Here is a 26,584-nt window from a genome sequence, read left to right as displayed (position 1 = left end):
TTGTAGCTATTCTAGCTCACTGCAGCCAGCTGAGGCAAATCAAATCATGACTTCTTCATAGTCATCTTCACCATTAATGCATGCAAAGCATTGAAGACCTTACACAAGAGATACTGAGATTGTAACAGCACAGTCAAAAGCAGAAACCAGAAGGGCTTGAGGCTACTAGGAAGTTTAGACAAAAAAAGCCAATGGGACAACATTTTACAGCAGGTCTTTTCAGTACACTTTGTTATTAGCTAGTCACAGAACAACCAAAACACAAATACTAAGAGTCACTCTACATTTTGTTCAAGATGCTGTCAACATAACTTTCTTTTGAAAAGTATTTCTTTACAAGACATTCCAAGAAAAATTTATGTAAATGTTTTATTTTGCCTGTCATCTTGGACAAGAACATCATTTTCTGGGTCTTTTATTATTTAACATATTGAGAGTTTGATTCATATGAAAACAAGCATACACTTCACTGTATAGACTTTTAAATTCTTCAACTGACGCTCCTCAGCTCTTTCTCAAGCCAGAACTGTCCAACTCCCACTACAGAAATGGTGTTTCACGCTTACAGGTACATTTGCAGATTTGGTTAAGAACTATAAAAGCTTCTATTAATAGCACTTTGATAAGTCTGAAGTGCAACCTGTTACTGCAGTTTTGGATTTAATATCAAAACCAGCAGAAACCCAACAAATGAAAAGGAAAAAAGTCACAAACAACAAGGACAGAGCTCAATGAAAGACTTTCATTGCACACCTTCACCTCGTGGTCATTCCCGATACAAGAAATGCAGAACACTTTTTTAGTTTTTAGAAAAATACCAGTTACCACCACAAGAGGAAGTAGTATGTATTTTCAGTATGCTGGCTGTGAGAAAGCATACCACAGCTATTGCTGTCACACTTAGGTCTCCTCCGATTCACTAAGATATTTGTGTCTTCAGGAATAGACTGTAAGCAATTCAATCTGAGAAACATTCATAAGGAGGGAAGGGACAAATAGCATAACACAACTGCGAAGATGAAGCTAAAATAAAACAGAAACCAAAACTCTGACATTTAGTATAACCAGGTTCAACCACTAGGTTTGGCAAGTAAAAGGTAAAAATTACTCCTCTGGAACAGGTAATACCTATCTGCCCTTTGGGAAAGGGCAGTTTTACTCTAGCTTTAAAGCAAGCAAATGTCAAGAGATACATACTGCATATGCACAGCAGTTATGTTAGTAAATCAAGAAAACAGAAACAATGAACCCTGACACATAGAAGCAAACTTACTAAGCAGCTCTTTCATATTACCAAGAGCTCCGAAGGTCTGGTGTGGACTCAAAACTGCCATTTTCATCCAGATGGTTACCACCACATATTACAGAAGTAATACTGCTTTGTGCAGTACAATCTTACAAGGTCTCCTTGATTGAAATTACCCAGTTTTGTATTTTATCTTCAGTTTCATCTTCTTCCAGAGGCAGTGGAGAGCGTTCAACATTTCTAAATACCAGGACAGACAGGCACCTTCTGTACTTCTGACAAAAATGCCATCCATCCACTTCAGGTCTGGCAGAAGCAGGGGATGAAATTAACGCCTAAACTGCAAAAATAACTCTATCACATACAGTAATTTGAAGAGTAGAGGATGTGATAGAAGTACTTCTGCTTCAGTTCTACTTTTGCAACATTTGTAATGGGGCCTGCCCAGCCTCAAATCAAAGTTATTAAATTCTGCATACAAAAAGTACTTGTTTTCAGTTATTTAAATGCAGCCAAACTGATGAACAGAAGGTGTTAAAAACATTGGCTATAACCATCTCTACCTAATAAACCTAGTGACTGAAGGAAGCACCTCCTCCCCTTGGAAAAACTCCAACATACTCTTGACTTGATAAAGCAAATCTAGACCTTTTTTATTTTTATTTTTTTTTTTAAACAATTTGCCAAGACTGGAATGAGAGATAAATAGAAGGCACAACAATTTTGCTTTTTTTATACAAATACAAACTAAACATGAAAAAAACTCCCTATTTCAATAAAAAATTTCACAAGTTCAGGAAAAGTGTTTTAAGAGTCAAGTTCTAGACATTTAAAACCTATCCCACAATCCAAAATTTTGAAGTGGTAAAACAGTAGTTTGAATTCCTTTCCGTGATCATGTATCAAAAAAGAAAGATTCTACGGATACCCATTATTCCACTTTTACAGCGCCACAAAGAGAAAGGTGAATGTCAATTTTTCAAGTGGCAATATCTCCGGACCAGAGGATGTTCGTATGACCCTCAAAGGATAAATGAATAGTTTTGTTTTTCTGCCCTTGAAATACTTGTCAAGTACTATGTTTTCCTACAGGCTCTTGAATGCATGCATGTGAAATATTATTCCACTGACTGAAATGCACCCAAATTCAGTAGAAAAGGGGGAGAAAAAAAAAGAAAAAATAAAGCAACATTCCTTTAGGAAAGACCACTGGTACCAAAAAAAATCCAGTCCGTAAGTTTGAGGTGAACAAGAAAATTCAGTTCTTTTCTTTTTAAAATCCACTTTTCCTAAAACGTTGTTCCACAAAGCTGGAATCTGGGACAAGGACTAGAAAAAAAAATAATCACAAAACCATAACACAAACAAAAAGGGGCCAAAATAGTATCAAACGTAGCAGTCTATAACGGGCTAGGGCCACATTCCAAGATACTCAAGGCTGAAATTCACAAATCTGCAGGAAAAAGGGTTTGCGCCACCATGTCAACATCCGTGATGCATTCACTGGCGTTGCCCGATCCCCCTTCCAGCTCCAAATCCTGGCTTCTGGGACATTCCTCCACGTGGAGGCCCTCGAATCCCACCTCCCAGCCCCCCACGAGTGCCTCCAGGTCCACGTGGTCTGTTATCTCTGCGGTCACCCTCCCTGGCAGCTCGTGTCTTCTTCTCCTCCACATTCAGGCGCACCTCTCCCCTGAACATGATGGGCTGCAACAAAAGCAGAAAAGGTACTTTCATTAATGACTCACCAGTAACTCTTCAACGTCAACCAGATTTCTGCAACCTTGTCTCATATCCTCCTCTCCATGAAAGGAAATTAAAGTGTTTTATGACAGGTTACTAGAAAATGGCGATAGTCAAACTATGCATCCAGTCTTGTGCTTTACTGGAGAAGATATAAAAAGATGTGAAAGAGTGACACTTGAAAAAGCAATCTGACACCTTCTAGAAAAGGAATTGAACTATTAACAGTAACCTACTTTTATTAATATGTGGCAATTCTGTCTGCCACCATGCAGAGTTCCAGTTGATTTTTCTTATGGCATGAAGAATGCCAGATCCTCTCTGCCACCTTGCTATACAGGCCAGTGAAGTCTTTCACTTAGGTCAAGCTCAATTTTTTTTAGAATTGCAGCGACAAGTGGTTGCTTGATTGGGAAACCTCACTGAAGCAAGAACAGAGAGGAGCAGAACTGCAACATCCTGCAAAACTCATTGCAGACAAAAAGCTGAAGTCCACAAGAATCCAAGAACTAAAGGAGTAAGGACTCTCTTGTTTCAAATTATTCCTGCAGTTGCATAACAAACAAGAAAATGAAAAATATGATCCATCATTGGCACAGGCACAATGCTTTCTCATCAAATGGAAAAACTAGCCATTCACTTCTACCAAACTGACTACAGAAGTAGAACAGATCTAAGGATGAAGCACATTGCCCTCCTCTAGCCATCAGCTGTGCAGGACAAAAAGATCAAAGCATCATACAGCCTTACAACTCCAGTGTAAACTCCCACATTTCACATCAGGCAGCAGACATCAAGTTTAGCTTCACTGGCTAACAGTCTACCAAAGCCTTTTAAATTCATTTATAGCAAAGCCTATCCTGAAAAACATCCTGCTGTTTCAGGATATATGTTTGCTCAAAGCACTGGGCCTTTGCAAGACAATGCAACTACAAACAGAATTTAGTTCTGCTTCAAGCAGGATAGATGTGTTAAACTGCTTTTACAGGACTTAAGTCTATATTAAAACCAAAAAAATCTTACTTCAGAAAACCATGTCCATCCATTATAAATTTAAGCATTTACATGAGCTAACAGAAAAGATACTCTGAGTGCACCAACTTTGAAAGCTTATTACACAAAGTCTAACTTGGAAGCCAGCATCCACTCTCTTCTGTGGCTCCAGTTACACAGAGCGGCACAGTTGAACAAAGGCCACAAACCCCTCAGCTGAGGGTGCCTTTGGCATTCCCTGGACATGAAGTCTGGAACTCAGCTCTCTGCTTGCAGTGGGAGAGGCAGCTAACTCATGAGTGAACATTTCTAGTTTGTTTCAGCAAAAACTCAACCATGCAAGTTTAAGTCACCACTGAAGGTGTTCACATATTGCTTGCAGCTAAGAAATAGCTTAAGGATCCACTGTCACTGTACTACTTGTTCCCACACCAATTCAGGCCAAAGTCAACCAGATGTGCTCAACCTACTTTTAGCACTGTTTTCAAATCACCTGTTTTAGACTTTACCCTAGACCACATTGGAACTGCTCCACTCACAATAGTAGGAAAGCACTTAAGGAAGCAACTCTCTATCAGCATTCTGATCTTCAATCACCAGCTCCCTGCGAGAGAGCTTCTAGGGCTGCCAGGCTTCATATGTACTAACTCATCAAGCATTGCCACAAATGCTGCTGGCATCCCATATCTAAAGGTGTCTAACCACATGAAATATCCCAAACTCAGACCAAATCTCAAGGCTTAAAAATCTACACACAAGCTACCTTTCAAGAACAGAAATATGCTGGCAATACTGCTGTACAGTAAGGAAGTAAAGAAGAAAAGAAGAAAGGATGTCCCTGTCTGGTGAGAAGCTAGCTAGGTAAGCAAGCACACTGCACAGCTGTTATGGTGCATCCAGATTCATTGCTTTCCATCACACTGTACAGTCATGGGGTACACATTTTGCATTAGTCAAGCTGAGCAGGTACCTCCTGCCTTTGTTAGCAGAAATTCTTTTCAAACTGCACACTAGTATACCTCTTTTCAACCTCTTTGACAAATAAGATTCTACTTGTCCATAGGGTCAGACTCTCTCTACCTTGCCTTCCTGAAAGCTTTTTACCTGCTGTGTCGAGCTCAGCAACTTTCCATTGGAAAAAGGCTCTATAATGAATAAATTCATGTTCATCTAAGTTGTTACAAGCTACTTCAATGACAAGAGATTCAATCTGTACAAATGCTGCACAAGTCTTGGTAATAGGAGGGAAAGACATCCCACCTACTTTAAGATGCTTAAGAAAGGGCAATGGGACCGAGAAAGGGACCAAGTAGAATCTTTTCTTGTTAGAGTAATCTGAAAAACACTGCCTGTTATTAACAGACCAAAAACCACTGACTAAGTTTATTTATTACCCTGCTGCTAAGGATCTTCTGAACTGGTTCAGGATCATCAAACACCACAAACCCAAAATTGGGGAGCTTTCCACCACTGTTGATGCGGAGTTCAACAACATTGCCAAAGCCTGCAAGAGAAAAGCCAAGTTCTTGGGTCATATATTAGAATGCTCTGTTGACCACGCTTATGGCTGCAACCCCCAAACCCTGAGAGTACAGCAAAGCAACTAACTTACTTTGGAAAAAGTCTTTAAGTTCAGTTTTATCCACATCATGGGGAAGGTTCCCAACAAACAGCTGATGACTGTCTGGGTACCTCACAATCCGTCTAGTTTCCACATCGCCTTGTTCACCCTCACGAACTTGAACAGAAAAGTAAAACTTGTTTAAGAGAAGCCAGTCCCCACAACAAACAAAAAAACAAGCTATGGTCAGAATTAGCACCTTGTAAAAGAATCTGAATTCACACTCTATTTATCCATTCATATATAAAAAAGGCAAGCATTCTACACGAGCAAGTTTGTAACTGTTTGATTTTTATCATCTAACTGAAGCCAAACACTTCAGTTGAAACCTAGATACTTTCACAGAATGCTAGTGAAATCCAGCTCTAATGCTTGCCAGACATTCAGACCAAGATAATAAAAAATAACCATATCCACAAAAGTAGAAATCATTCACTTACTGACAAAATTAATGAGACTTTAAAAGTTTAATCAATGTATTGCTTCCTCAAAACCATCAAATAGCAGAAAACAAGTCTACTCTTTGTAGCTTCTCTTACTTGGTCTAGGACCCCTCTGTGGTGGGATGCTTGTTCGTTGCTCCCTCACTCGCTGATCCCTCTGAGGTCTCTGAGGTGGTGTCTGAGATTCAGGCTTTGCCTCAGGGCGGGGCTATATAAATTCAGAAAAGAGTTAATAGGAAAGAATCAGACATAACAGTAGGGTTCAGCTTTTAAGAGCTCACTATCAAGTTATTGATAAAATAACTTGAAAAATATAGGAAAAAAAATCATAGTTCTTTCCACCTGTGACTAAAATGCATGTTAGCTCAATGTTGGGTTATATGCTAAAAGCAAACATGTCACTTGACTAAGTTAGAATTTCAAAGTCACCCCATTCAGTTGTATACAATAAAGTGTCTGCGCAAAGCGCAGTGGCAGTTACACAGCTAGACTGTATTACATAAACTCATTCATGACAAAACCTCATTCATGAATAGGCAGGAGAAAAAAGTTAGAGTTGCCTCTTTTGTTAAGAGGGTGCAATCATTTTAGATGGCAGATACATCCAGCACTCACTTGAACATTCTCTGGTTTTCCTCCATGAGGAAAAACTCCTTTTCAACCCAAGGAATAACATTTTTATAAAGTCTATCATGAAACATTGAATTTGAAAGTCTTTGGAGTCTGAGAATTCCGATCATAAGCAAGTACATTTCACCATGTTTTTCCCCACCTCTGTTCACTGTCAGTTTAGCACTTAAACTTCTCTAGGTGCTGGATTCCTACATTCCTACCTGCGAGACCGGTACTTTCACAACGTGAGGTGGTATTCCTGATACTGGAACAGCTCCACTGGGAGGGAGGTTCTTACTGGTTACCGATGCCCAGGAAAACGTCTTAAAAAAAAAAAAGACTAACTCAACTCCAGATGCTTTTATCTCCTTCTGTAACATATTCCTCATAGTACAGCTAACAGACACAGGATAACAGTAACAAGTCTTAAACTGTACTTGAAATTCTGAGTCCAGCCACTAGCAGTTTCCCCACAGCTTCCTTCAAATCATTTCAATTCAAAAGACTTAGTGTAATGGCAATGATGTCACACTTCCACCCTATTTCTAAATTCTACATAGAGTTGAAATAGGACACAGCAGTGGCCTAAGACCAAGTATCACATCAAGGTTAACCAAGGTATCGGTTTCCTGCATACCTATTTGTCCACTTTTGCCTCCCTTAACGCTGAAGAGTGACAAAAATCCCCAGGTAGAAATAAAGTCACATTTCACCCATTTTCTTGATTCAGCATGTTAGCTGCAGTGTGTTCAAAATTTCAGAAGCTCTGTTTACAGACAAAGAATCTGAGCTTCTCACTGCTGCCACAGTTCCCACACCTACCAAATATTACATTAGCTCCTGGCATTTTAACCAACTAGTTACTAGCTAGAATTTCAACTATCTGGTATTGTATAGGAACTAATGGGAAGGAGGCAACTGGTCATGAGTAATTTGGGCAGGGAGCCGAAATTATAAAGCATTTAATCACTTCTAATTCCAGATATTTTTCCTCCCTCTTGCCGGAGAGTGCATCATGCTCTGTAAAAGAGTCAAACATACTGATGAAGCCACCACATCATAGAAGAGAGCCATCCACTGTTATTACCCTGGAGTCCTCTTGCACTGCAGGAGCTGGATCAGCAGGAGCTGGAGAAGGACTCTTTTCCACACTCTCTTCTGGAGCCGACTCCTCTAATACTGGCTCAGATTTTTCTTCCTGCACCTCTGGTTCAGGTTCCTGTTCAGGTTCTGGCTCTGGCTCAGGCTCTGCCTCTGCAGCTGTCTCTTCCAGGTGTTCCTCAATGTCATTGCTGTTAGACAGCACCACAAAAAGCAAGAAAAAGAGATAGTATTGTATTTGATTTTATTACTGAGTGGTAAGGAATGCTACTTATCCAATACAGAAGTCAGGCACATTGCATTCAAGAGGAACAAGGCTAATCTGTCTAAATAAGGCCACTTCGCACAGGGATCCAAGTTTTGCATTGTTACACTATAGAGCAGCAAAAGCATTACATCTACTGAAAATCCAGAGTCTCTGTGTTCAGCCTAACAGCACTTTGGTTTCAGCTGCCCAATAAACAGGAATCTTTTGACCGTCAAAGAGGAAAATCATGAGTAGCAATAAATTCATTTGACCTCTTCTACAGGCAGTCTGTATTACCCAATGTCTGACTTCATCTAGTAAGATATTATTACCTGACAGCCTGCTCGTAATAAGCACCAGTATCATCAGGAACAGCCTCAGGTGTCTGCTGTCTTTCTTCAGGTTCCTCCCCTTCCTCCTCTGATTCTAAATTAAGTTAGAAAAGGAAAAAATACACCACACACATCTTTAGTACCCTGTTCCAACACAGGGCATCTTCCACAACATGCAGGTGAAGTCTCTGCTGAAGAGCACATGGGAAGCACCATCAAGATGTAAGATGGAACAGACATTTCCTAATATTTCTGCTGTCACTTCGGTTACTCAGTTTTGACCGAGGTCAAACAACATGTTCAAAATACTTCAGAGAAGCAGATTTATAGCCTATAAATCTGACTGTGACTGCTAAAATAAGTCTTACAGTTCTTTTAATAGAAAGAGAGTATGTCAGAAAAATAACAATCATCTCCATGTCACAACTCCTTGCTAGAGTGCAAGGAAACTACAGCAAGGAAAAAACCTAGAACATGAAGCTTAATGCTGATCTGCCTTCTCCAGCAAGAATTCCTCTGGTCTGGGAATGGAGTGTTGATATAGACCAGAAACAGATACCAGTAGATCCATCAAAAAATTCCTGCTACTTACCCTCTGGAGGCTCGGTGTCGGAGTCACCAAAAACCTCATCTTGGTAGCGGAAGATATCGTTGTGGACATAAAACTTGTTTGCAACAGAACCCTAGAAGCAAATCAAAGGGAGGAACTGATTTAATTACATCAATTGCAGTAATGTAAAAACTGAGATAACGAGAAAGCAGTAACAAATTGAGCAAATAAACCTTCCCACATGAGATTAATCCAAACTTGCCTCCTTCAACAAAATGTGTGGGGTTGTTTGGTTTTTGGGTTTTTTTTTTTTTGGGGGGGGGGGGGGGGGGGGGGAGATGCATCATACTAGCAAGTCAAGCGTGCAAAAATTGTATTAGTGCTTTTAATTCCAATAGCTCACAACACTGAAAAGAGTAGGAGCAAGAACTTTCTGCAGTCAAAAGTATCAATTCTCAGCTCTAATTCAAACTGAAAAATAAAGTGACCTTGCAATACTCCTTTTTTCACTATCATTTTCAATTATGTGAACTGTTTTGTTCAAAAAAGGTGCCTATTTAAAAAGCCACCTCGAATGCTAAGTCAGCACTTTATACAACAAGAAAGTCTGGAACCTACATCTTCAAACAACAGGAAGCATTTTCCTCTTTTTACTAGTTCTTTTCAGTAAGAGGACCAGTTGCTAGGAGGGCAAATGAAAGATAAGATAACTTTAAAACGCCTAAGAAAAAATATGCGTTGCACATACCAAGTAGCCAAAAGTTAGGATATTTATAACTGTAATTCTGATATACAAGATAAATGTACGACCATACAGAAGTAGTGTATTTCCTTAATTTCTTAAGGAATCTGCAGAATATTACTGCTGAATTTTGTGGCAAACTACCTTCCCAGTCTAACCCTTTAGATTCCAACACTGAACCAAACAGGCCTCATTAATCCTGACATGATATTAGAAGCTCTATAATAACACTAGCACTCGATACCACATACCTCAGGTGCAAGTACAAATGTTTGCATGAATCTGCGCACGGGCTGCATGTTATTGGAGAGCTCTCCCATCACCTGGACTACAACACCATCATTGAGAGTAGCATGGGCATCCACATGACGAATCTTTGTGTGGCAATCCTTGAAGTTTAATGACAGCACCTTCTTGTGGATATCCTATAAAAGAACGGTATATAGGTTACACTGCAGAAGACACTTCTACTAAGTTAGCTTTCAAAGAAAGCAAAAACATAAAACACTGTTTCAGAATAAATTCCCTAACTCTAGAGAGAGCACACCTGGCAGCATCCTTTAAGTTTGCTTTGGAAGCAATTTTACATTATGATCTTTAATACAGGAAGCATATCTTGCCTAACTATTGCTGTTTACAGGTACACAGTTTTCTCTCCCCATTTTTTACAGAAAGCACTTAGACAAAGGGGGATGAATCACAGCTGGATATGTGTCTCTTCTCAACTGCAAAGGTGGCAAAAAAGAAGGAAAGAACAGTTAAGATTTTTTTTTTTTAACTACTTACAGATTGCCCATAGACTGCGTCAGCTGGTTTTCCATTGGAATCCAAGCCACCATGGACATAGGAAGAGTTCTTTCCATAAAACCTGTTGGAAAGAAATATTTTAACGCTAAGCTTTGCTATGTAAGAACATTGAGCCTCTACACTGGAGTGCACTATAATACACTCTCAAGCAAGTTTTCTGTCTGATTTATTGGAATACAGCCATACAATTTTATAATCCTGTTAGCAACTGGGGGGGGGGGGGGAGATCGAAGGGGAAAATGCAAAGTTCTCCTGCGTAAGCTGTAGCGTTCCAGTGTGTTAGATATCCAAGCACTAACAGCCAAAACCAAAGTATCACAGGAGCTAGATGATCCAATCCCATTCTCCCCTTTCTGTACAAGGCCCTTAAAGCAACATAGTATTCCGAACACCCAGAATGCTGAAGGCTTCCCCTCAGGTTCTAGTTTAAAGCTTGAACAAGGAGTAATGGTACTTTTTTGTTCATCTACAGTAAAGCTAAATCTTCCATTTTATAACTGAGGGATTACAAGCTAAAACATCATAAACATCATGGGACTGCATTCTGTCAGCAGATAAAAAGTCTAGAACTGAATTCCATGGCACATTGTAAACTTTCCTCTGACCCAAATGGAGGAGTTCAGCTGTCCATCTAAGTGCAAAAACACTCCGAATAAGTGTTCCTGAGATTGGAAGAAGGAAGGTTTCAGAAATTGTTTGCCTAGCTACTCAAAGCACAGCAAAACAAAGCATATCTTCAAAAATGAGGTTAGTTCTAGCAATGCAGGATACCTGTCAAGTCAAACAGGACCAATTTGTTCAAATAACAGATTGTAGTTTGCTGCACATTCATAATTTCTCTGATTTTCCTTTAAGAAAGAGCTGCTGGTATGACTGAGACACACCAATACACAGGCGTACACTATTTTCAATGTTTTTCTTCTAGTCGGGGGCATAAACTACAAAAATGCTTAACTAAATAACACTTATCCAACTTTCATTTATACTGATTACAACTAGAAATAGCAAGCAACACACTTTTGATTTACATTTTTTCTTCTTTTTTGCTTAGAATACATGTATAGCAGCATTTCAGTAACAACCAGAACACAGATATTTAAAGAATTCATGTAATCTTTATTATCCATATTTTAACCCAGCTGATCAAAACTGAAAGCAAACTCAAGACAGACTCTGGGTGTAGTAAATCAGATTTTTAAATGTCCAAATTTAGCAAGCTAAGATGTGGTAATAAGCTTATTCACCAATTTTAACATACAAATTAAGAAATTCACACAGAAAAACAGATCATGAAGTGAAGCAGAGCTTTACCTGTGCAAATAGTCAGGTGCTTGGTTCAGCAGAGTATAGTACTGCCTCACGAATTCCCGCCCGACCAGCAGGGGACTTGGCTTCTCCATCACCATTTCTTTGGTCAACTGAAAACTACAAAGAAAATCAAAAGCTCCATAAAACATGAGCACGTCACATTGCTGTTCACATACTGATAGCATAAGCCACAAACACAGTGGAAAGCACGCACCAAAACCCATTAGCAGTTTTACCACAGTATGCAGTTTAACCGGTATGTTTTCAGAGCCACCAGTCTTTGGTGCTGAGGAGAGGACTGCTGGGTACCAAACCAGCGGTGGGAGAGGCTGCATGGGTGAGGGAGATTACCTCATAACATGCCAGCATCTAATCATCCTACATACCCTCAGTAAAAAGCAAGTGGCAAGCAAGTATGGTTCTTCAAGAGGATTTGCTAAGTGGTTAAGTCATTTACAGTCAATCCAAGTTCTACTTACCTCACTTGACTTCACAATCAGAATTAAAAGTCAGATGTTCTAAGGCAAAGCCTGTGCTACTGTATTAAGGGCTTTTATAAAAGATGAGAACAAGTTCAATCTATTTTTATCACCCGCACAGCACTCCTTGCTTGTGTGTAACAAGTGCTGTAGAGGAATATCAGATTATATTAAAATAACTACGCTACAAACAAATGCATGCTGCTCTTCCCTTGCTTCCACCAAACTCAGCAAGTCACCTCTCACTCAAATCCAGAAGACCAGTCAAATGAACAGTACCACCCATACGTAGGCCCAGGGACAAATCGACCTAGGTACCTTCTACCTAATTTCCATGGATCTGTAAGTTACAAAAAGAAAGGCTTTGCAGGTAGATTACGCAATATGTCTATCTTCAGTCCAGGTTAGTCAAGACCAAAGGACATTCCTGTGTTTCCTTCCTTTCAAATACTCATACACACTGTTCAAACTCATACAAAATAGGTTCAAACTGGTAGGGAAAAACACCGATACCAGAGCATATTCTTGCTACCTAATACAGAAATAAAAGTAGATTTTCTGCTTCGTACTCAATTATACCAACAGGTAGCAGAATGAGTGCTTAGTGGACAGTTTTGCTATTGATGTATCACAGACTATACGATAGCTACTTTTCTTGCAACTATTCAGGCCCTGTAGTGCTGACAGTAAAGAGCCAGTGAAAGTGCTACCTGCAGTGAGTCAAGCAGATGTTATCCAAAAGAGCACTGAAATACCACAGGTAGCAGCTGAAAGAACTTTCTCCCCATTATTGACCTCCAATCCCTTCCCCTACACAACACTTTCCCAAACACATGGTATGCAAATTCAATATGCACATACTTCAGGTGTGTCACGCAAATCAAAACCAATACACTACTAACATGAGCCCTCTAAAAAGCAATTCAGGAGTCATCATTTACTTATCTGTTTTTATTTAAGAATGCACAACTATAAGTAGCTCCCAAGAAGCAGCAGCATCAACTAAAAAAAGGAAGTCAAACTAAGTAGTCCTTTAGCACAGACTAATCCAGATGGAGTCTGCAAAGTTCATGCTTAGGCAGTTATGTTAGGACAAGCTTTCTCTTGTCACTAGACATAACAACATCCTGTATCCTGGGTAAACAGTTGCCCACAACTATCATATGAACAAAGCAGGGGGGAAGAAAAACAGACTGCCATATACTGTACTAAGCCTTGTTCCAGTTCATCCAAGGATCTTGTTTGACACTTTTGTTACATTTGTATAATTTCAGAGTAGTGATCCTTTAAATGCTAAAAACTGACAACAGACTATAGCTTCAAAAGACAGAGGTGACCTACCAGGTTAGTGTTATTACAGTGACAGTTTCAAACGCCCACCATATACAGGCCTGCAAAGGAAGTTACAGCCACACTGCTGGATGTACCAGGAATGCAATACAGAAGCTTCAAGCCCCAAAGAGAAGAACATACAAAAAAGACAACATGGAAGCTGGTATTTGCGATAAAGCTAAGTCCAAATCAACCTGGAAAATTCCTTATATATCAAACTGTGGTCTAACACCCAACATACTGTAGTCAAAAGACACAAGGCAATGTTTATCCATAGTGGCAGAACATACAGATAATATATTTGAGGATGTGATCACACCCAAACTCCCAGCAATGGTCAGCATGCACTGCATCCAGCTTAATCAGAGATACAGTACACAAATTCCTACCCTGGGAGGTATGCAGTTTAAAGTTTAAAACAGAAGATATAGCTAGAACACTATTAATATGACAACAAAAATTGCTATATTTTGCACACATTGATATGTTTTGCTCTGCTTGTAACACAACCCACACACACTTTTTTCACTTTCTAAGTTTAAAAAATAAAATAAATGCAAAGTCTACCCATTCTATTTTTCAAATGCACTTTTTGTAAGTTTAAATACAGGGGAGAAATATCTGACAGGCTCCAGAGAATGCATACACATGAGCACCTACTCTTTCAGTAGGAAATCTGTGTATCACCACCATACAAGGTAATGTTACTTACATGATAATGTGCAGAAAGGAGAAGACCAAACATGACTTAGAACTGAAAAAGGCTTTTCAATACATTCAGAAGCTTTCAGTTGTTTGAGGATATTTTCAAGAGCTAACAATGCAGAAAGTGATACTCCATGGCTGGGTCTGGCCTGCAGGAAGTGCTCAGATTCTGCAGATCACTTTCATTTCAGGAAGTTCCCAGTATCTGTGGTTTTGAAGAAGCCTTTGAATTGTAAGCGGAATGTATTACAGATACAGATGTCCAAGACCGAGCACAGTCTGAAGTGACAAAAACCTCAAAGATATGAACTTGTCTGCCTTCTAGTGCATGTTAAATTAGATCCCCACAAAATAGTATCAGATGATAAGAAAAAACACCACAGGTAAAGTAAGGCTAAATTGTGGGTACCACTGCTGATTTCCTCATTTAACTTTGTTTCCTCTCAAGCACTTGTGAAGCTCTATCATTTCAAGGGGCTGGAAAACCCTAAAGCAGTGGGAGTAGAAATGGCAGAAGATGACAAGACCTTCACTTTTAGATCCAGTTGGCTTAACTGACAACGCAAGACTTAATTGCTCCAGAACAGTTAAAAAAAACTTGCCTCTGTGCTCTGAGTTTACAATTACAAAACCAGTCCTACCATATCCCCCACAATCACTGTTTGAGTATGACAAGAGCTCTATATAAAAGAGCATACACATGTTGCCTCTTCAAGCTTTTCCTTTTTTTCTTTTTGGGGATGGGGAGGAAGGTGCAGGGGCTGCATTTCTTTGTAAAGACTAGTTTCCCCTGGAATTCAAGCTTATTCCTATAGATGCCAATAGGCAGGTTTTCTAGGCAATTCTGTTAAGCACTGAATCAGGCTCTTTTGACAATTAGTTTCAATTGCTTCTAGAATATGAATGTACAAAGCTTGACCTACTCATACAACGGTAAACTGTTACCTGTAGCACTCAAATCTCAACAGCTCATGCACCAAAAGCTCTTTCAGATTTCTCTTCTTCACTGAAAGAGTCCTCACCTGTATTAACCCACTAGCACATCATAGAATAGTTTGGGCTGGAAGGGACCTTTAAAGGTCATCTAGTTCAACCCCCCTGCAATGAGAAGCATCTTCAATGCTGTTCTGAGCTGCCCCAATGCTGTACTGAAGACATACTGAAAGCAAAATGGCTGGTGCTGATTACATCTGTCATATTTACATGCTAAAAATCAAAGGACTTCCCTACTGCTAAGGGTGAAAAATCTATCAGAACTAACTCTTAACATGGAAAGAGGAATAGCAGAGTGCCCAGTTCTCATCAAGCCAATCTGAAAAGAAATGGGAAAAACCTTTACATGACCTAATCAGAGGACAACAATCTGTTTTTACTCCTGCTGCACCTGCTGCTACACTGCCAGTCACCATCTGTTCTTGTTCTCCAGCCAGCACAACCTGAATGATAGAAGCTAAGCATCTCCAGAGAGAATATTTGCTCCCTACCACTCATGAGCAATTCATTACTTCACTATTCCTTGACCTAAGAATAACTGCAAATATTTTATACTGCATTTCTACTGCACAGAGCATAATAGTACCAAATTCTTGAACTGTCGCTACGTTACTCCTGATAGAAGCTTATCCACACATTTTCATGTCAATTGAGATAATGATGAAAGGGTGAAAATTGACAGGAAAAGCTGAAAATCAGATTATTTAAGATTCATTCATAAACATGCATTCATATTACTCCATATATGTAGAACAAATTGAGTAATTCAAATTACAAAAAATGTACTAGAACAATTCTGCAACATAACTGAGCCCTTTCCTTAAGCCAAGAGACTTACGGGAAGACAAATACCTCCTTTACAGTGGTTATCACCTGGCTGGTGGAAAATTCCGCCATCTGTTACAATGCTCCCACTTGGCAGAAAATCAATGGTAGGCACTGAATTTCTACAGTACAGTTATGTAAATTAGAGCCATTTATGTAAATTCTGTATTAGTAAATTTATATTTAGGGCCACAAAACCTATTAGCATATTAGTATTCAGAAAAATAATAGACTCAAACACCTAACACCTAGCATTGGTTAGTATTTTCTCACCAAATTGCTACACAGTGAAAGTGAACTAATCATTGCTGTCTCAACTCAGTTTTTTTTTTTTTTAATCAGACAAGGAGTTTAGTCTGGATCTTGTTTCTACTAGACCTCCTACACATAACAAAAATCTCTCTAACGTACATCACACAATGTTCAGGCACTCAGGACAACCAGTGAGTGTGAACCCACTTAGCCTGATGTAATAAGATAGAGGACCAGACTCCATTTAAATAAAACCTGCAAGTCAGAAAATCCCAAACTGCACTTCCTGAAGTGTGTGGCAATTACAAACACCTTCTGTCAAGAAAAATGTCAGTGCTAACAGAAAGACAAGTTAAAATTTACATTGAAGCACATTCTAAACAGGCCACAGTTTGTTTTTCACATTATCCTTATGCCTTTGTTCTACGCTATCTTCATTTCCATATATTTGACTTGCATTTCAATACAAGAAACAGTCTCCAAAAAATCCAAAGTTACTATAATGCATCATAGTTCTGTTTGATTGGAATATTACACAGTAGATACAGGGAACAACCTCATAGCAGTTCACGCTTTCTCTTTTGGCTATTCATGTGCTATAAGGCGACTCATTTGATACTACATTCCTGCCCATCTCTACAAATTGGTAGAGTTTAGAGTACCAAAACCATCATGTTGCTCCCCCATCCTTTTAATTACAGGTTTAACCAACTAAGATATTCTCACAGAGTTGTTACACTGTTTCCAACAACCTGATCAGCTTCTGTGAAATGTAATTCAGACCTTTCATTTCTACAACTTTACATCTAACTATACAAAAGCAATTCTGATGGTATGATTGCTGTGTTACCCAGATGAAGATATTTTTTTCCCCTCCAAACCAGAATGTCAAACTTTTCACACAACTCTACTCCCTCATTTTGAGATCAATTAATTCCTTAACATGAAAAGGCTTTTTGAAAACTTAAACACCCAGAGAAGCTCACATGGAAGAGAGGTGTCCATATCTAAGCCCATCACATTACAAAGCTGGCAAACAGCAATTTTGCTGGGCATTAAAGGTCTGGTCAATAGTTAATAGGATTGCATAATTAAGTGTCATTTGGGATTTCTCCAAGTTGCTTAGCAACAGGTGAGCATGTTCAAAGCCACAAACCATTTATCTATATGGAGTAACCAGCACTAGAAGCAGTTAATACTGCTGCTTTGGACAAGAAAAAAAAAAAAATAAATAGGAGTTTTCTTCATTTTTTTTTTGTACTGGCTAATATGCCTCCAACAGGCATGATATAGATTAAAAGTTAAACAACAAAAGCAAAACAATTCCAGTTAATTCCAACTCTCCATAAATTTTACATGACTAGCATCTGCTAGTGCTGCTGACTAAGCAAAAAAAGAGAAGCTGGTACCTGTGTGAACCGATACAAAACATTACAGAGCAAACAATGAAACACAAACAAGCTAAACTCATATCACTAGGCAAATACCAGTGCCCATCTCAAACTGGGGATTTATACCATTATACCAGCTTGCTCTCAAGTAAGAAGAGTAATATAAACTTTTTCAAGGAAATGCATATTAAAAACACTACAAGATACCAGATAAAATAAGAAGGGTATCTCACATCTCAGTGTAATACAGCCGTAGCTGGCTGAGGGGAACAAAAAAAACCACAACAACCCACAAACACACACAAAACCCAGTTGTTGACCCCAAGCTTAAATTATGAAGAGTTGAAAAAGCACATCAAACAGGTGTGCAACCAAAGTCTCAATACACTGATCTCCTTTAAAAAATGGGTCTCATTACTTGCCTCCCACTGGACACAGAAATAGACAATGTCACAGGGAACAGTGTCACAGCAATACAGCCTGTATTTTATACAGAAGCCACTACAGACAGTTGCCTGCCTGCAACCAGTTCAACTTCTCTGTATTTTGACAGATTCGGAGGGAAAGTATTCTGTTTGAAAGAAGTTGTCTTAAAGGTAGCACTATTTCACAGGAGGCAAAACACTTGGAAGCCAGAGCCTGAAAGCTGAGTGATGAGAACTTATCCAATGAATAATGAAATATTCGGAGATCAAATTGGAACAAGTTGTGAGGTTACCAGCGTTCAACTCTCACTAGTATCTTCTGGAAACATTATGATAGTCCATAAGATACACATATTCACTAGGAAATTCCAAAAGCAGGCACTCCTCAACCAAGATCAGAGCAGCGTGAAGTGCTAGATATATCACGCAGACAGTGGAGCCTTTATTAATAAACTTTAAAACCAACACCTAATAAAACATGGATCTGGATCCTCAAACTTAACATAGCCATTTCTCCATTCACTACAGTGATTAGTGTCTACTGTATGAAAGCCATGCAACCTACGAAGACAGGCAGTGCTTGAGGTGTTACAGGGAGCTGGATCTCTGTAACACCTTAAAAAAAAATAATCACACAGCAAGCAGAATGCTGCATCCTTGGGCAAACAGCTTTCTCTGTGCTTAATTATCCTGATGCTGTGGGAAGGTAGAGCAATACCTGAACCTCTTTCTGAAGCTCTTTGAGACATACTGATGAGGGACACTATAGAAGAGCCAGACATATCAACATATGGATAAGAAAAATCAAATTAGAAGCTTAACTATTTTCTAATCAAAGTATCCAAGCAAACAAGCCAAATTTAAGTGCAAGAAAAACATTTTCATTACCAGATTAAAGAAAATTCAGAATTACATTCAACACTGCCCATGCTAGTACTAAAAAACCCCTCTGCTTGCCAGTGGCAGATGGGAAGCCTTACTCAGCAGCAATGCACAACCCTTTAAACACTATAAGAATACAAATAAACAAACCATGAATTGCTACAGAAGAGCTGTCATTCTAGAAGTCAGCCTGTGTTTTTGCTAACAAACCTAAGTGTGATCCACAAGTTGATGGATATGATGGAGTCTGCCAGTTTGTAGACAAAATTCAGAGCTGCTTGTTTTGTTCAGCTCTGCCAAGCAAGAGAGACGAACTGAAGATTTCTACTGCTATTATTCAGAATCCAAAATTAACAGCAACCATTTCAGAGAAATATAATTTCTAGAGCATTAGCTTAAAAGCAGAGAAACAAAATACAAAGAAGACTACCTAAAGCATAAGTTATGCTAGTCGAGACCAGCATCTATACCTGTATGGTAAGAAATGTTCACCTGGGGAAGGAAAAAGGTACTAGATCCTATTGCTCCAGTTAGGAGCATAAAGGTCCACCTACTGTCCAAAGACAAACAGCAAATCAGGTCCTGTTTAAAAGGGAAGAAAAAAAGAATCTTAAAAATTTGGTATTAAAGGTAAGTAATATCACAAGAGTTTCTCACCAAGTTGTTTTTTCTTGGATTCTCCCCTCAAAACACTTTGCCTTCCCTGAGTGCCAGGCCTATTTTGGTGTGGGTTTCAGCTGGTTTTTTTTTTTTTTGGGGGGGGGGGGGGGGGGGTGGTGTTGGGTTTTTTTTCTTTCTTCCTTTTTAAAGCTGTCTCAACTGGCTTCCAATTTTCTACTTGGTATCACAGAATCATCACTTCTATTCAGCAACACAAAAACTAGCAAGACAAAGAGAGGGAGCATAGCATTTCTGCAGAAGCAGCATAAGCATTTGAGTCCTTGCTTAGAATTAGCAGCAAGAAACAGGTTTTATTGTAAGTTAATATTTGTAACAGCTGCCCTATGCCCATGACCCAGCAAGGGTCACCTTTCAGTAGCCAAATATGCGGAGTTCCCCTTTAGACTGCAGCTAAGGCATTTAGCATTACTTTTTGAAAAGTTCCGCTCTACTGTGTCACAGGAGAAAAATACTCAAACTTAGAAGATAAATATCCAAGTTATTTCTTATGTTACAGACAGATCAGCAAACCAAGTTTCACATGCAGTTTATTACTTTTGTTTCAATAACATACACTATAGATTTGTGACAGGAGAAGTAATGTTTGTCTTCTGTTCTCAGATATCTCAATATGGCTTTGCATATCTCAACAAGTCACCAGAAGTGTCCTACTCATTACACAAAGGACCTACAGAGTAGGCAAGGTGGAAGCTCTAGAACTAAACACACAAATTTTAAGTTCCTATTGCCCAAGCTTTATTGCCTAAAACAAAAAAATATATACCAAAGCACCAAATTAGACATCTTAATCTCTGGTACTTCTACATGCCAAAAGGCAAGAAGAGAGCCCTGGCTCGATAGCTACATTGCTAAATTCCTCCTGTGCCAGGACTCCGCCATTAAAACCAGACTTGCACAGAGTCTCAGAAGTACGACCTGAAGCTCAATCACAATTTGGGGATTTTTCATGAGACAACTTCACCTGCAATAGGTCTCGCCATAGAGGTCAGTCAATATTTTTATTTTTAAAGCACATATAGACAATTTGATCATCCTCCAACAACAGCTGCCCCCAAGACAGTCACAATAGTCTGTACATGCACTAATTCATTTGAATTCCTCTGTGCATTTCCAGAAGTACAGTTCTCAATTGCTGCGAAGCTGTAACCAGGTATGTTAGGTAAACAGCTAAAAAAAAAAAATGAATGGAACATGCCTCATCCCCTCTCCTTTTTATGCTAGAACAGTTCTGGGAGCTGCTCCTATCTGCTTCAGTTTGATAGAGAAAAGCTGGAAATAATCTTGCCACTGAAAAAAGTTAAGCAAGGTTGCGTAGAGGGACCTGCTGTAACATTAGGCCAAGATGATCTGCCCTGAGCCTAACTAGCAACACTTCATACCATCACAAAAAGATAGCTATGTTGCACCTAGCATTAGAGGAAAAAACGGCCCTTGTGATTTGACAGAAGTCCAAAATGAACTCCTCTTGAAAATCTGAGTTCTCTCAAAACTCAAAGCCTTGAGAATTCACAGAAATATTCCTACACTTTTTTTTTTAATAATCCTAAATCAGATTCTCCTAAACAGGCTCTCTCCTACACCGGGGTGAAGGACTTTCTCATTTCTAACTGGACCTATTCCAACCTTTTTTCTGTAAAATTACATTTTAACCACGCAAATTTCATCTTAAAGGGTGGTAGGATAGTGCTAGTCTGAATGGTTTGTTTACTCATTTTTTTAATGAAAAACAACAGTCAGATGTATGCCTATACTGCTCTCCAGACTGCTTCATGATAAAGTAGCTACTTAGACCCTATGATTTTGCCATTAGAACAGGTTTTATTTTGACATCCAAGAGCTGCTCCAACAACTCGATGAAGTTGGCAGCAGGTCCAGCCTTCTTCTTAAGTCTGCAATTTTTCCATTTGGCTCCACTGCAGCTTCTTAAAGTAAAAAGCGAAAGTTATTCATAAGCAGTCAGAAGAGGCAGATTAGAACACCTAGCTACACAGACATTACAGTGAAATTCAAGCTCACTCCCACTTGGATTAAAATCACCAGGATAAAGATGTAGCAAAATGTCTTCTGCATGCCAAGCAGCAGATACCTGTAAAGAGAGACAACTCTACCCATTTTAGCCACAGAACACTCTTAACCTTCACATATAAACTGGATCCTAGCACTTAAGATTGATCCATCATGGCATTGTTAGACACTTAAAAACAAAACAGAAAGTCAGCCTAATAGCAGTCATCAGTGAAACGAGAAAACAGTACTGGGCAACACAGAAGAAAATGGAAGATGGCCACCAGCATTTTAGAATGCAGTATTTCACATTCGCTTCAGCAAGGAATTGGGTTCATTACAGATTATTGCTACATAACTGATAGCTCACAATCTTCTAGCTCTGAAAGCAGTACTCCACCAGCTATGTCTTTCTGGAAGAGGTCCAGACTTTATATAGCAAAACTAGGACCTCAGACCAGTGTAATATTCACTGCCTGCAAAGTTTTAGGGATTCTTTTAGAGTAGCTGAAGATCAGACTCTTAAATTTTTTCTTTTTTTTTTTTTTTAGTTACTCAATGAGGTAGCTGAAGATTATCAAGCTTATTAGCAGTTTCAGCAAGAAGTCAATAATTACTTTAACTCTGGAGATTTTATATAGGCACCTGTAAAAAAGTATCTAGTCTTCTAGACAAAACTATCACTTTTGTTTTGTTTCAAGCACAGCAGACTACAGCCAGCTAACAACCAGCAGCACCCTGCTAGAGGTCTGCTCTACTGTGATTTCCTCTTTGATTCTTCATTTGCCACATTACTTAGTCAGACAAACAGGCCCAGGTTCTAATATTAAAAACCAGAATAATCAATTCAAATGTTTTCCAACTCATCAAACAGGCCATTTATGCTAACCTTATGAGTGCTCTCTCCACAGGTACTACTGTTGTGAACAGAAATATCAATATGTACTCACAGTAACAACATCTTTGCTTCATTTTACTTTCATTAAAAGGTATTCCTCTGTATATGTTCACCTTACAATTTGCAAGGCAAAAAAGAAAACACTAGCTTTCTGAACGAACAAAGAGCTTGCTGTTTCATCAGGTGCATAAAGATTTCATGTTTAAAATTAAGATGTTCAAACTTAAAGTATCATCAGTTGTGTTGAACTCTATTGATGCTGTTGTGCCAGCAGCAAAATGAACAGTAGAGCAGTCATCTTATAATCACAGTACAAGTCTTCTTGTATGGTTTGTCATTGTATGGATTGAGCATCAAACAAACTGAAAATGCAAAGAATCCCTACAGAATATCCTGATGTTTACACCTGACCCACATACACAAAGGAAGTCTTGTCCACCAGGTCTTCTACCCTAACTTTATGTTTTCTAGCCTTCAACTTAAGGAGTTCACACTTAAAAGAATGCAACATAGCAAAAAAAAAAAAAAAGTAGGTGCCTAATGCACAGAAATCAAGTGGAGACCACTATTTAGCATCTGATGTATACAAAATTCTTTTTAAAAGACGATTTTAAAAGGAGATTTAGACTTTAAATTATGATACACATTTGCAAAGGTTCTAATGTTGATTTGGTTCTTTTTCGAACAGATTTTGTACAATTACACTTTCTAGCATGTTTTAACACTGCCTTTCAGGCAAATTAGTCCCTGGAACATGTGTTGCTATCAAAAAAGTTGGAAGATCTTAATCATAAAGACGCTCTGTGACTATTAGGATATAAGATCTTAAGCACATAAATACTTACAGCTAGCCTTCAATTTAGCTATATGTTCCATTCACTAAGCTTTTTTTTTTTTTTTAAGCCAGACTCACAACTTCACAACATTAAGTATGGTGACTGAAACACCCCAGGAAAAGGTGAGTTCAGTTCACAGGATGTGAACATCCTACCACCAGTATCACGGAAGTATCACAGAACTACCTTTTTAGCAAAAATCATTAGGCTTATTCTTTACAGAGAGGGAATAAGAAAAGTGAAAATTTGGTCAAAAGGAAGATTTCAGAAAAGGTTTGAAATGCAGTTTTTGTCTGTCAACTTCTGCACTCCCTTCTCTTTATGACACAAATCTAAAAAGTCTTGTTAGCTAAAAACAACCCAACACACACACACCACATTTGATTTATGGCACCTGGAAGCATTAGCTTTCAGAGCTTCATAGCAGTGTCCACATTTCCTAAAGCTGTCACTCCTGGCTGTGAGAGCACAGGCTAGACAAAAATAGCATACACTGGAAACATGGCGGCTTGCTGCAAATGCTGCTTTCAACCAATTGTAGAAACAAAAAATACCATTTTCTTTGTAAAGAATACTTACTATATGCTTGCAACCTTTAACATAAAAGGTCACCAGGTAAGCCCGTTAAGAATTAATGACACATTAGATCATCCAGATCAAGACTAAAATGTACCTGAAAAATGTACGGAAGCCTTTTCTCTGGCTTTCCTACAGCCAGTATATCTAGGGCCTTACAAGAGGCCAGAAAGCCTTCATACAAGCACTACTTCACATTTAAATCTTGGCTTAATCTCGGATCCAGCCAAGGTCATGCGGTAAGTCAGGGTAAAGACATGCTCTCCTTCTGCTCGAATTATGACTCCCTTCATCTATAAAGTTAGAGCGAGGGAGACACCTACGATGCGAAATACCGGTACGGACGACCTCACAAGGTAAGCACCCGGTATTACTCGCCCAATCTACAGCTACAACTCACTACTGAAAGAAGCTATCTGAGCTACGTTGCCAGCCTTTGGATCGTCTGATACCTAACCCCCATCCCCCTGGGAAAAAAAAAAAAAAAAAGAAAGAAAAAAACACCAGAGTCTGTAAAGCCGAGACAAAGCTCGCCGCTCCACAACTCGACTCACACAATGAAAGCCCGTGAACAGCCGATCCCCCTCACCTCCCCCCGCAAATAACGCTCCCTTCTAAGTAACTGCTCGCCGAGCAGCGCACCATTGTACCCCGCTCCCGCCTCGGAAGTCTCTGAGGGCGCCGCGGGACCAAAAGGTTCCTCCCGCCTGAGGGCCCCGCTCCAGAGCCCCACAGGGGGCTGCGAAGGCCCGTCCACGGGCTCGGACGGGAGGGCGCTCGCCACAAAGCGCCGCCAAGACCGGGCGGGCCTCGCACACGAGACCGAAACAGCGGGAGCCGCCTCGGCGCCGGGAGCGCGGGGGCGCACCGGCAGCCCCCCCTCCCCCAAAAGGCCGCGGCCTACCGGGGCGGGGGGGGGGGGGGGGTAGGGTAGCGCCTCATGCCAGGCCAGGTGCGTGCGGCCCGCAGCCGTCCCCGGGAGGACATGACCCCGCCGGTGGCTCCTGCCTGCTCCCCCTGCGGCCGCGGGCCCTCCCCCTCACCTGCGGGCGGAGCGGGACGGGAGCGGGAGGCGTCGCTTCACCACAGGCCTGCCCGGCGGACGAGAAGCACCTCACGCAACGGCGTGCTCTGCCGCCGGCTAGATATATCCGGCGCGCAGCCTACCCCAACGGGAGGCGGCTCAGCCAATCAGAGAACGGCGGTCGCCTTCACTCGGATGCTAGTTGGCCTACAGCGGGAAAAGAGGCGGGCCGATAGCTGAAAGGCAGCTCAGTCTACCAACCATGCGGCCTGGCTCCGCGGGGCCGTAAGAGTGACCGACACCTAGCAGAACCAATGGGCGGTGGCGCTCCCCCTGTCTGGGTGGGACGAGACCTGATAGATTTCCCCTTTAGCCAATAGGACGACGCTACCCGCGCTACCAGGCGCGACGGGCGGGGCAGGGCTGACGCCGTAGTATGGTTGAGCCGCACAGCAGCGCCCTTGAGAAGGTGCTGGTAAACCCCGTTATAGATCGGGGCGGCCCCCTCTGTGCGACACAGAGCGCGGCGGCCAATGGGAGAGCGCGGCGGGCCCTGACGGACAGGCCACCTCCGGCGTTCTTAAAGCGACAGGCAGCCCGCACGAGGGGCGGCGTTCCGCGCCCAGTACCTCCCCCTGCTGGAGCGAAGGGGACGGCGCCCAACATGGCGGCAGCGGCGAGGGCTGGCGGGCTGTGGTGCTGTGCGCCGAGGCCCTGCTGCTGCCTCCCCCAGCACGGGGGCACCCAATCCCCGGCCCCCCACGAGGAAGGGCCGCAGACCCGTAACGGCGAACAGGCCGTGGCCTCCCCCCTTGGTGGCTGCGCGTCCTCCGGCTGCCACAGCCTTGTCTGCACCGCAAGTGCTCACCCGGCCTGAGGCCAGGGTGCTCGCAGGCCTGGTACAACTGACCCACTCACCTGAGAGAAACCACCAGTGGGAGTGGATTAGAGGAGCTTTTCACGCTACAGTGCAGGGCTGTAGCTGAGGCCACCTCCACCAGAAACAGGCCCAGCCACTCACGCAAGGCAGAAGGTGGTGGTCACCATCTCCAGGGCAGAGAAACATGGCTGGCTTCCCCTGCCCGTCTGCGGGAGACCCCAGGCAGAGCTGGGAGACTCATGCAGCTGCTTTTCCTTCACAACTTCTGAGCAAAGCAGACAGATGGATCACCTGCCCCAGAGGAAAGACAAGCCAAGCAGGGAAATTTTCTAACCCACCTTGCAAGGCCCAAGTAGTCCTGCAAAGGAGGAGAAAGCTTGGAGTTCACAGATCCTTCCTCACCAGCAGATGCTGGTCGCGGGAGCCTGAGGAGAGCAGGAGGGAGAGGAAGCAGACAGTCGGCCTGAGCCAGCCAGCTCTCCAGCTTTCCATTTGTTTGTGTCACATCCCATCCCAAATGTATGACATGAAGCAGTCAGAGATATATTTCACCCTATAAAAGTGACTTCCTCCCTGTTGCCATATCCCAGAACACTGCCTAAAACCCTCCCTGCTATGCTTTGCAGCTAGAGATACAGTCAGTGGACTGGCATGGG

General features: G+C 41.0%; 1 protein-coding gene across 2 annotated transcripts; it reads right to left on the bottom strand.

The window, feature by feature from the left end:
- Positions 1 to 721: 721 nt before the first annotated feature.
- Positions 722 to 25,212, bottom strand: G3BP1 (G3BP stress granule assembly factor 1). Of its 2 annotated transcripts, none has more exons than XM_075509486.1 (12): positions 25,068 to 25,212; positions 11,749 to 11,862; positions 10,417 to 10,498; positions 9,882 to 10,055; positions 8,931 to 9,021; positions 8,339 to 8,432; positions 7,746 to 7,950; positions 6,880 to 6,981; positions 6,143 to 6,254; positions 5,595 to 5,720; positions 5,377 to 5,507; positions 722 to 2,953 (listed from the first exon to the last, which is right to left on the bottom strand). In XM_075509486.1, the coding sequence occupies exons 2-12, from the start codon at positions 11,841 to 11,843 to the stop codon at positions 2,747 to 2,749; spliced, it is 1,419 nt and encodes a 472-aa protein (XP_075365601.1). In that variant the 5' UTR covers positions 11,844 to 11,862; positions 25,068 to 25,212; the 3' UTR covers positions 722 to 2,746. The 2 variants fall into 2 exon arrangements, with proteins under 2 accessions (XP_075365601.1, XP_075365602.1); XM_075509487.1 differs by having other exon boundaries at positions 5,377 to 5,486.
- Positions 25,213 to 26,584: the final 1,372 nt, after the last annotated feature.

The sequence above is a fragment of the Mycteria americana genome, chromosome 8 (genome assembly GCF_035582795.1).
Source record: "Mycteria americana isolate JAX WOST 10 ecotype Jacksonville Zoo and Gardens chromosome 8, USCA_MyAme_1.0, whole genome shotgun sequence".
NCBI classification, from domain to species: Eukaryota; Metazoa; Chordata; class Aves; order Ciconiiformes; family Ciconiidae; genus Mycteria; species Mycteria americana.
Note: the sequence above shows the minus strand (reverse complement) of the source record. Positions and strands in the feature narration are given on the sequence as shown.

What these genes read in the sequence shown, in the direction of transcription:
- G3BP1 (XM_075509486.1), bottom strand. Translation starts at nt 11,843, where the DNA reads ATGGTGATGGAGAAGCCAAGTCCCCTGCTGGTCGGGCGGGAATTCGTG. An exon ending in CATTTGTACTTGCACCTGAG is followed by an intron (nt 9,022 to 9,881) that starts GTATGTGGTATC and finishes ATTTGCTTCTAG; the next exon opens with GGTTCTGTTGCAAACAAGTT. An exon ending in ACTTAAAGACTTTTTCCAAA is followed by an intron (nt 5,508 to 5,594) that starts GTAAGTTAGTTG and finishes ATATGACCCAAG; the next exon opens with AACTTGGCTTTTCTCTTGCA.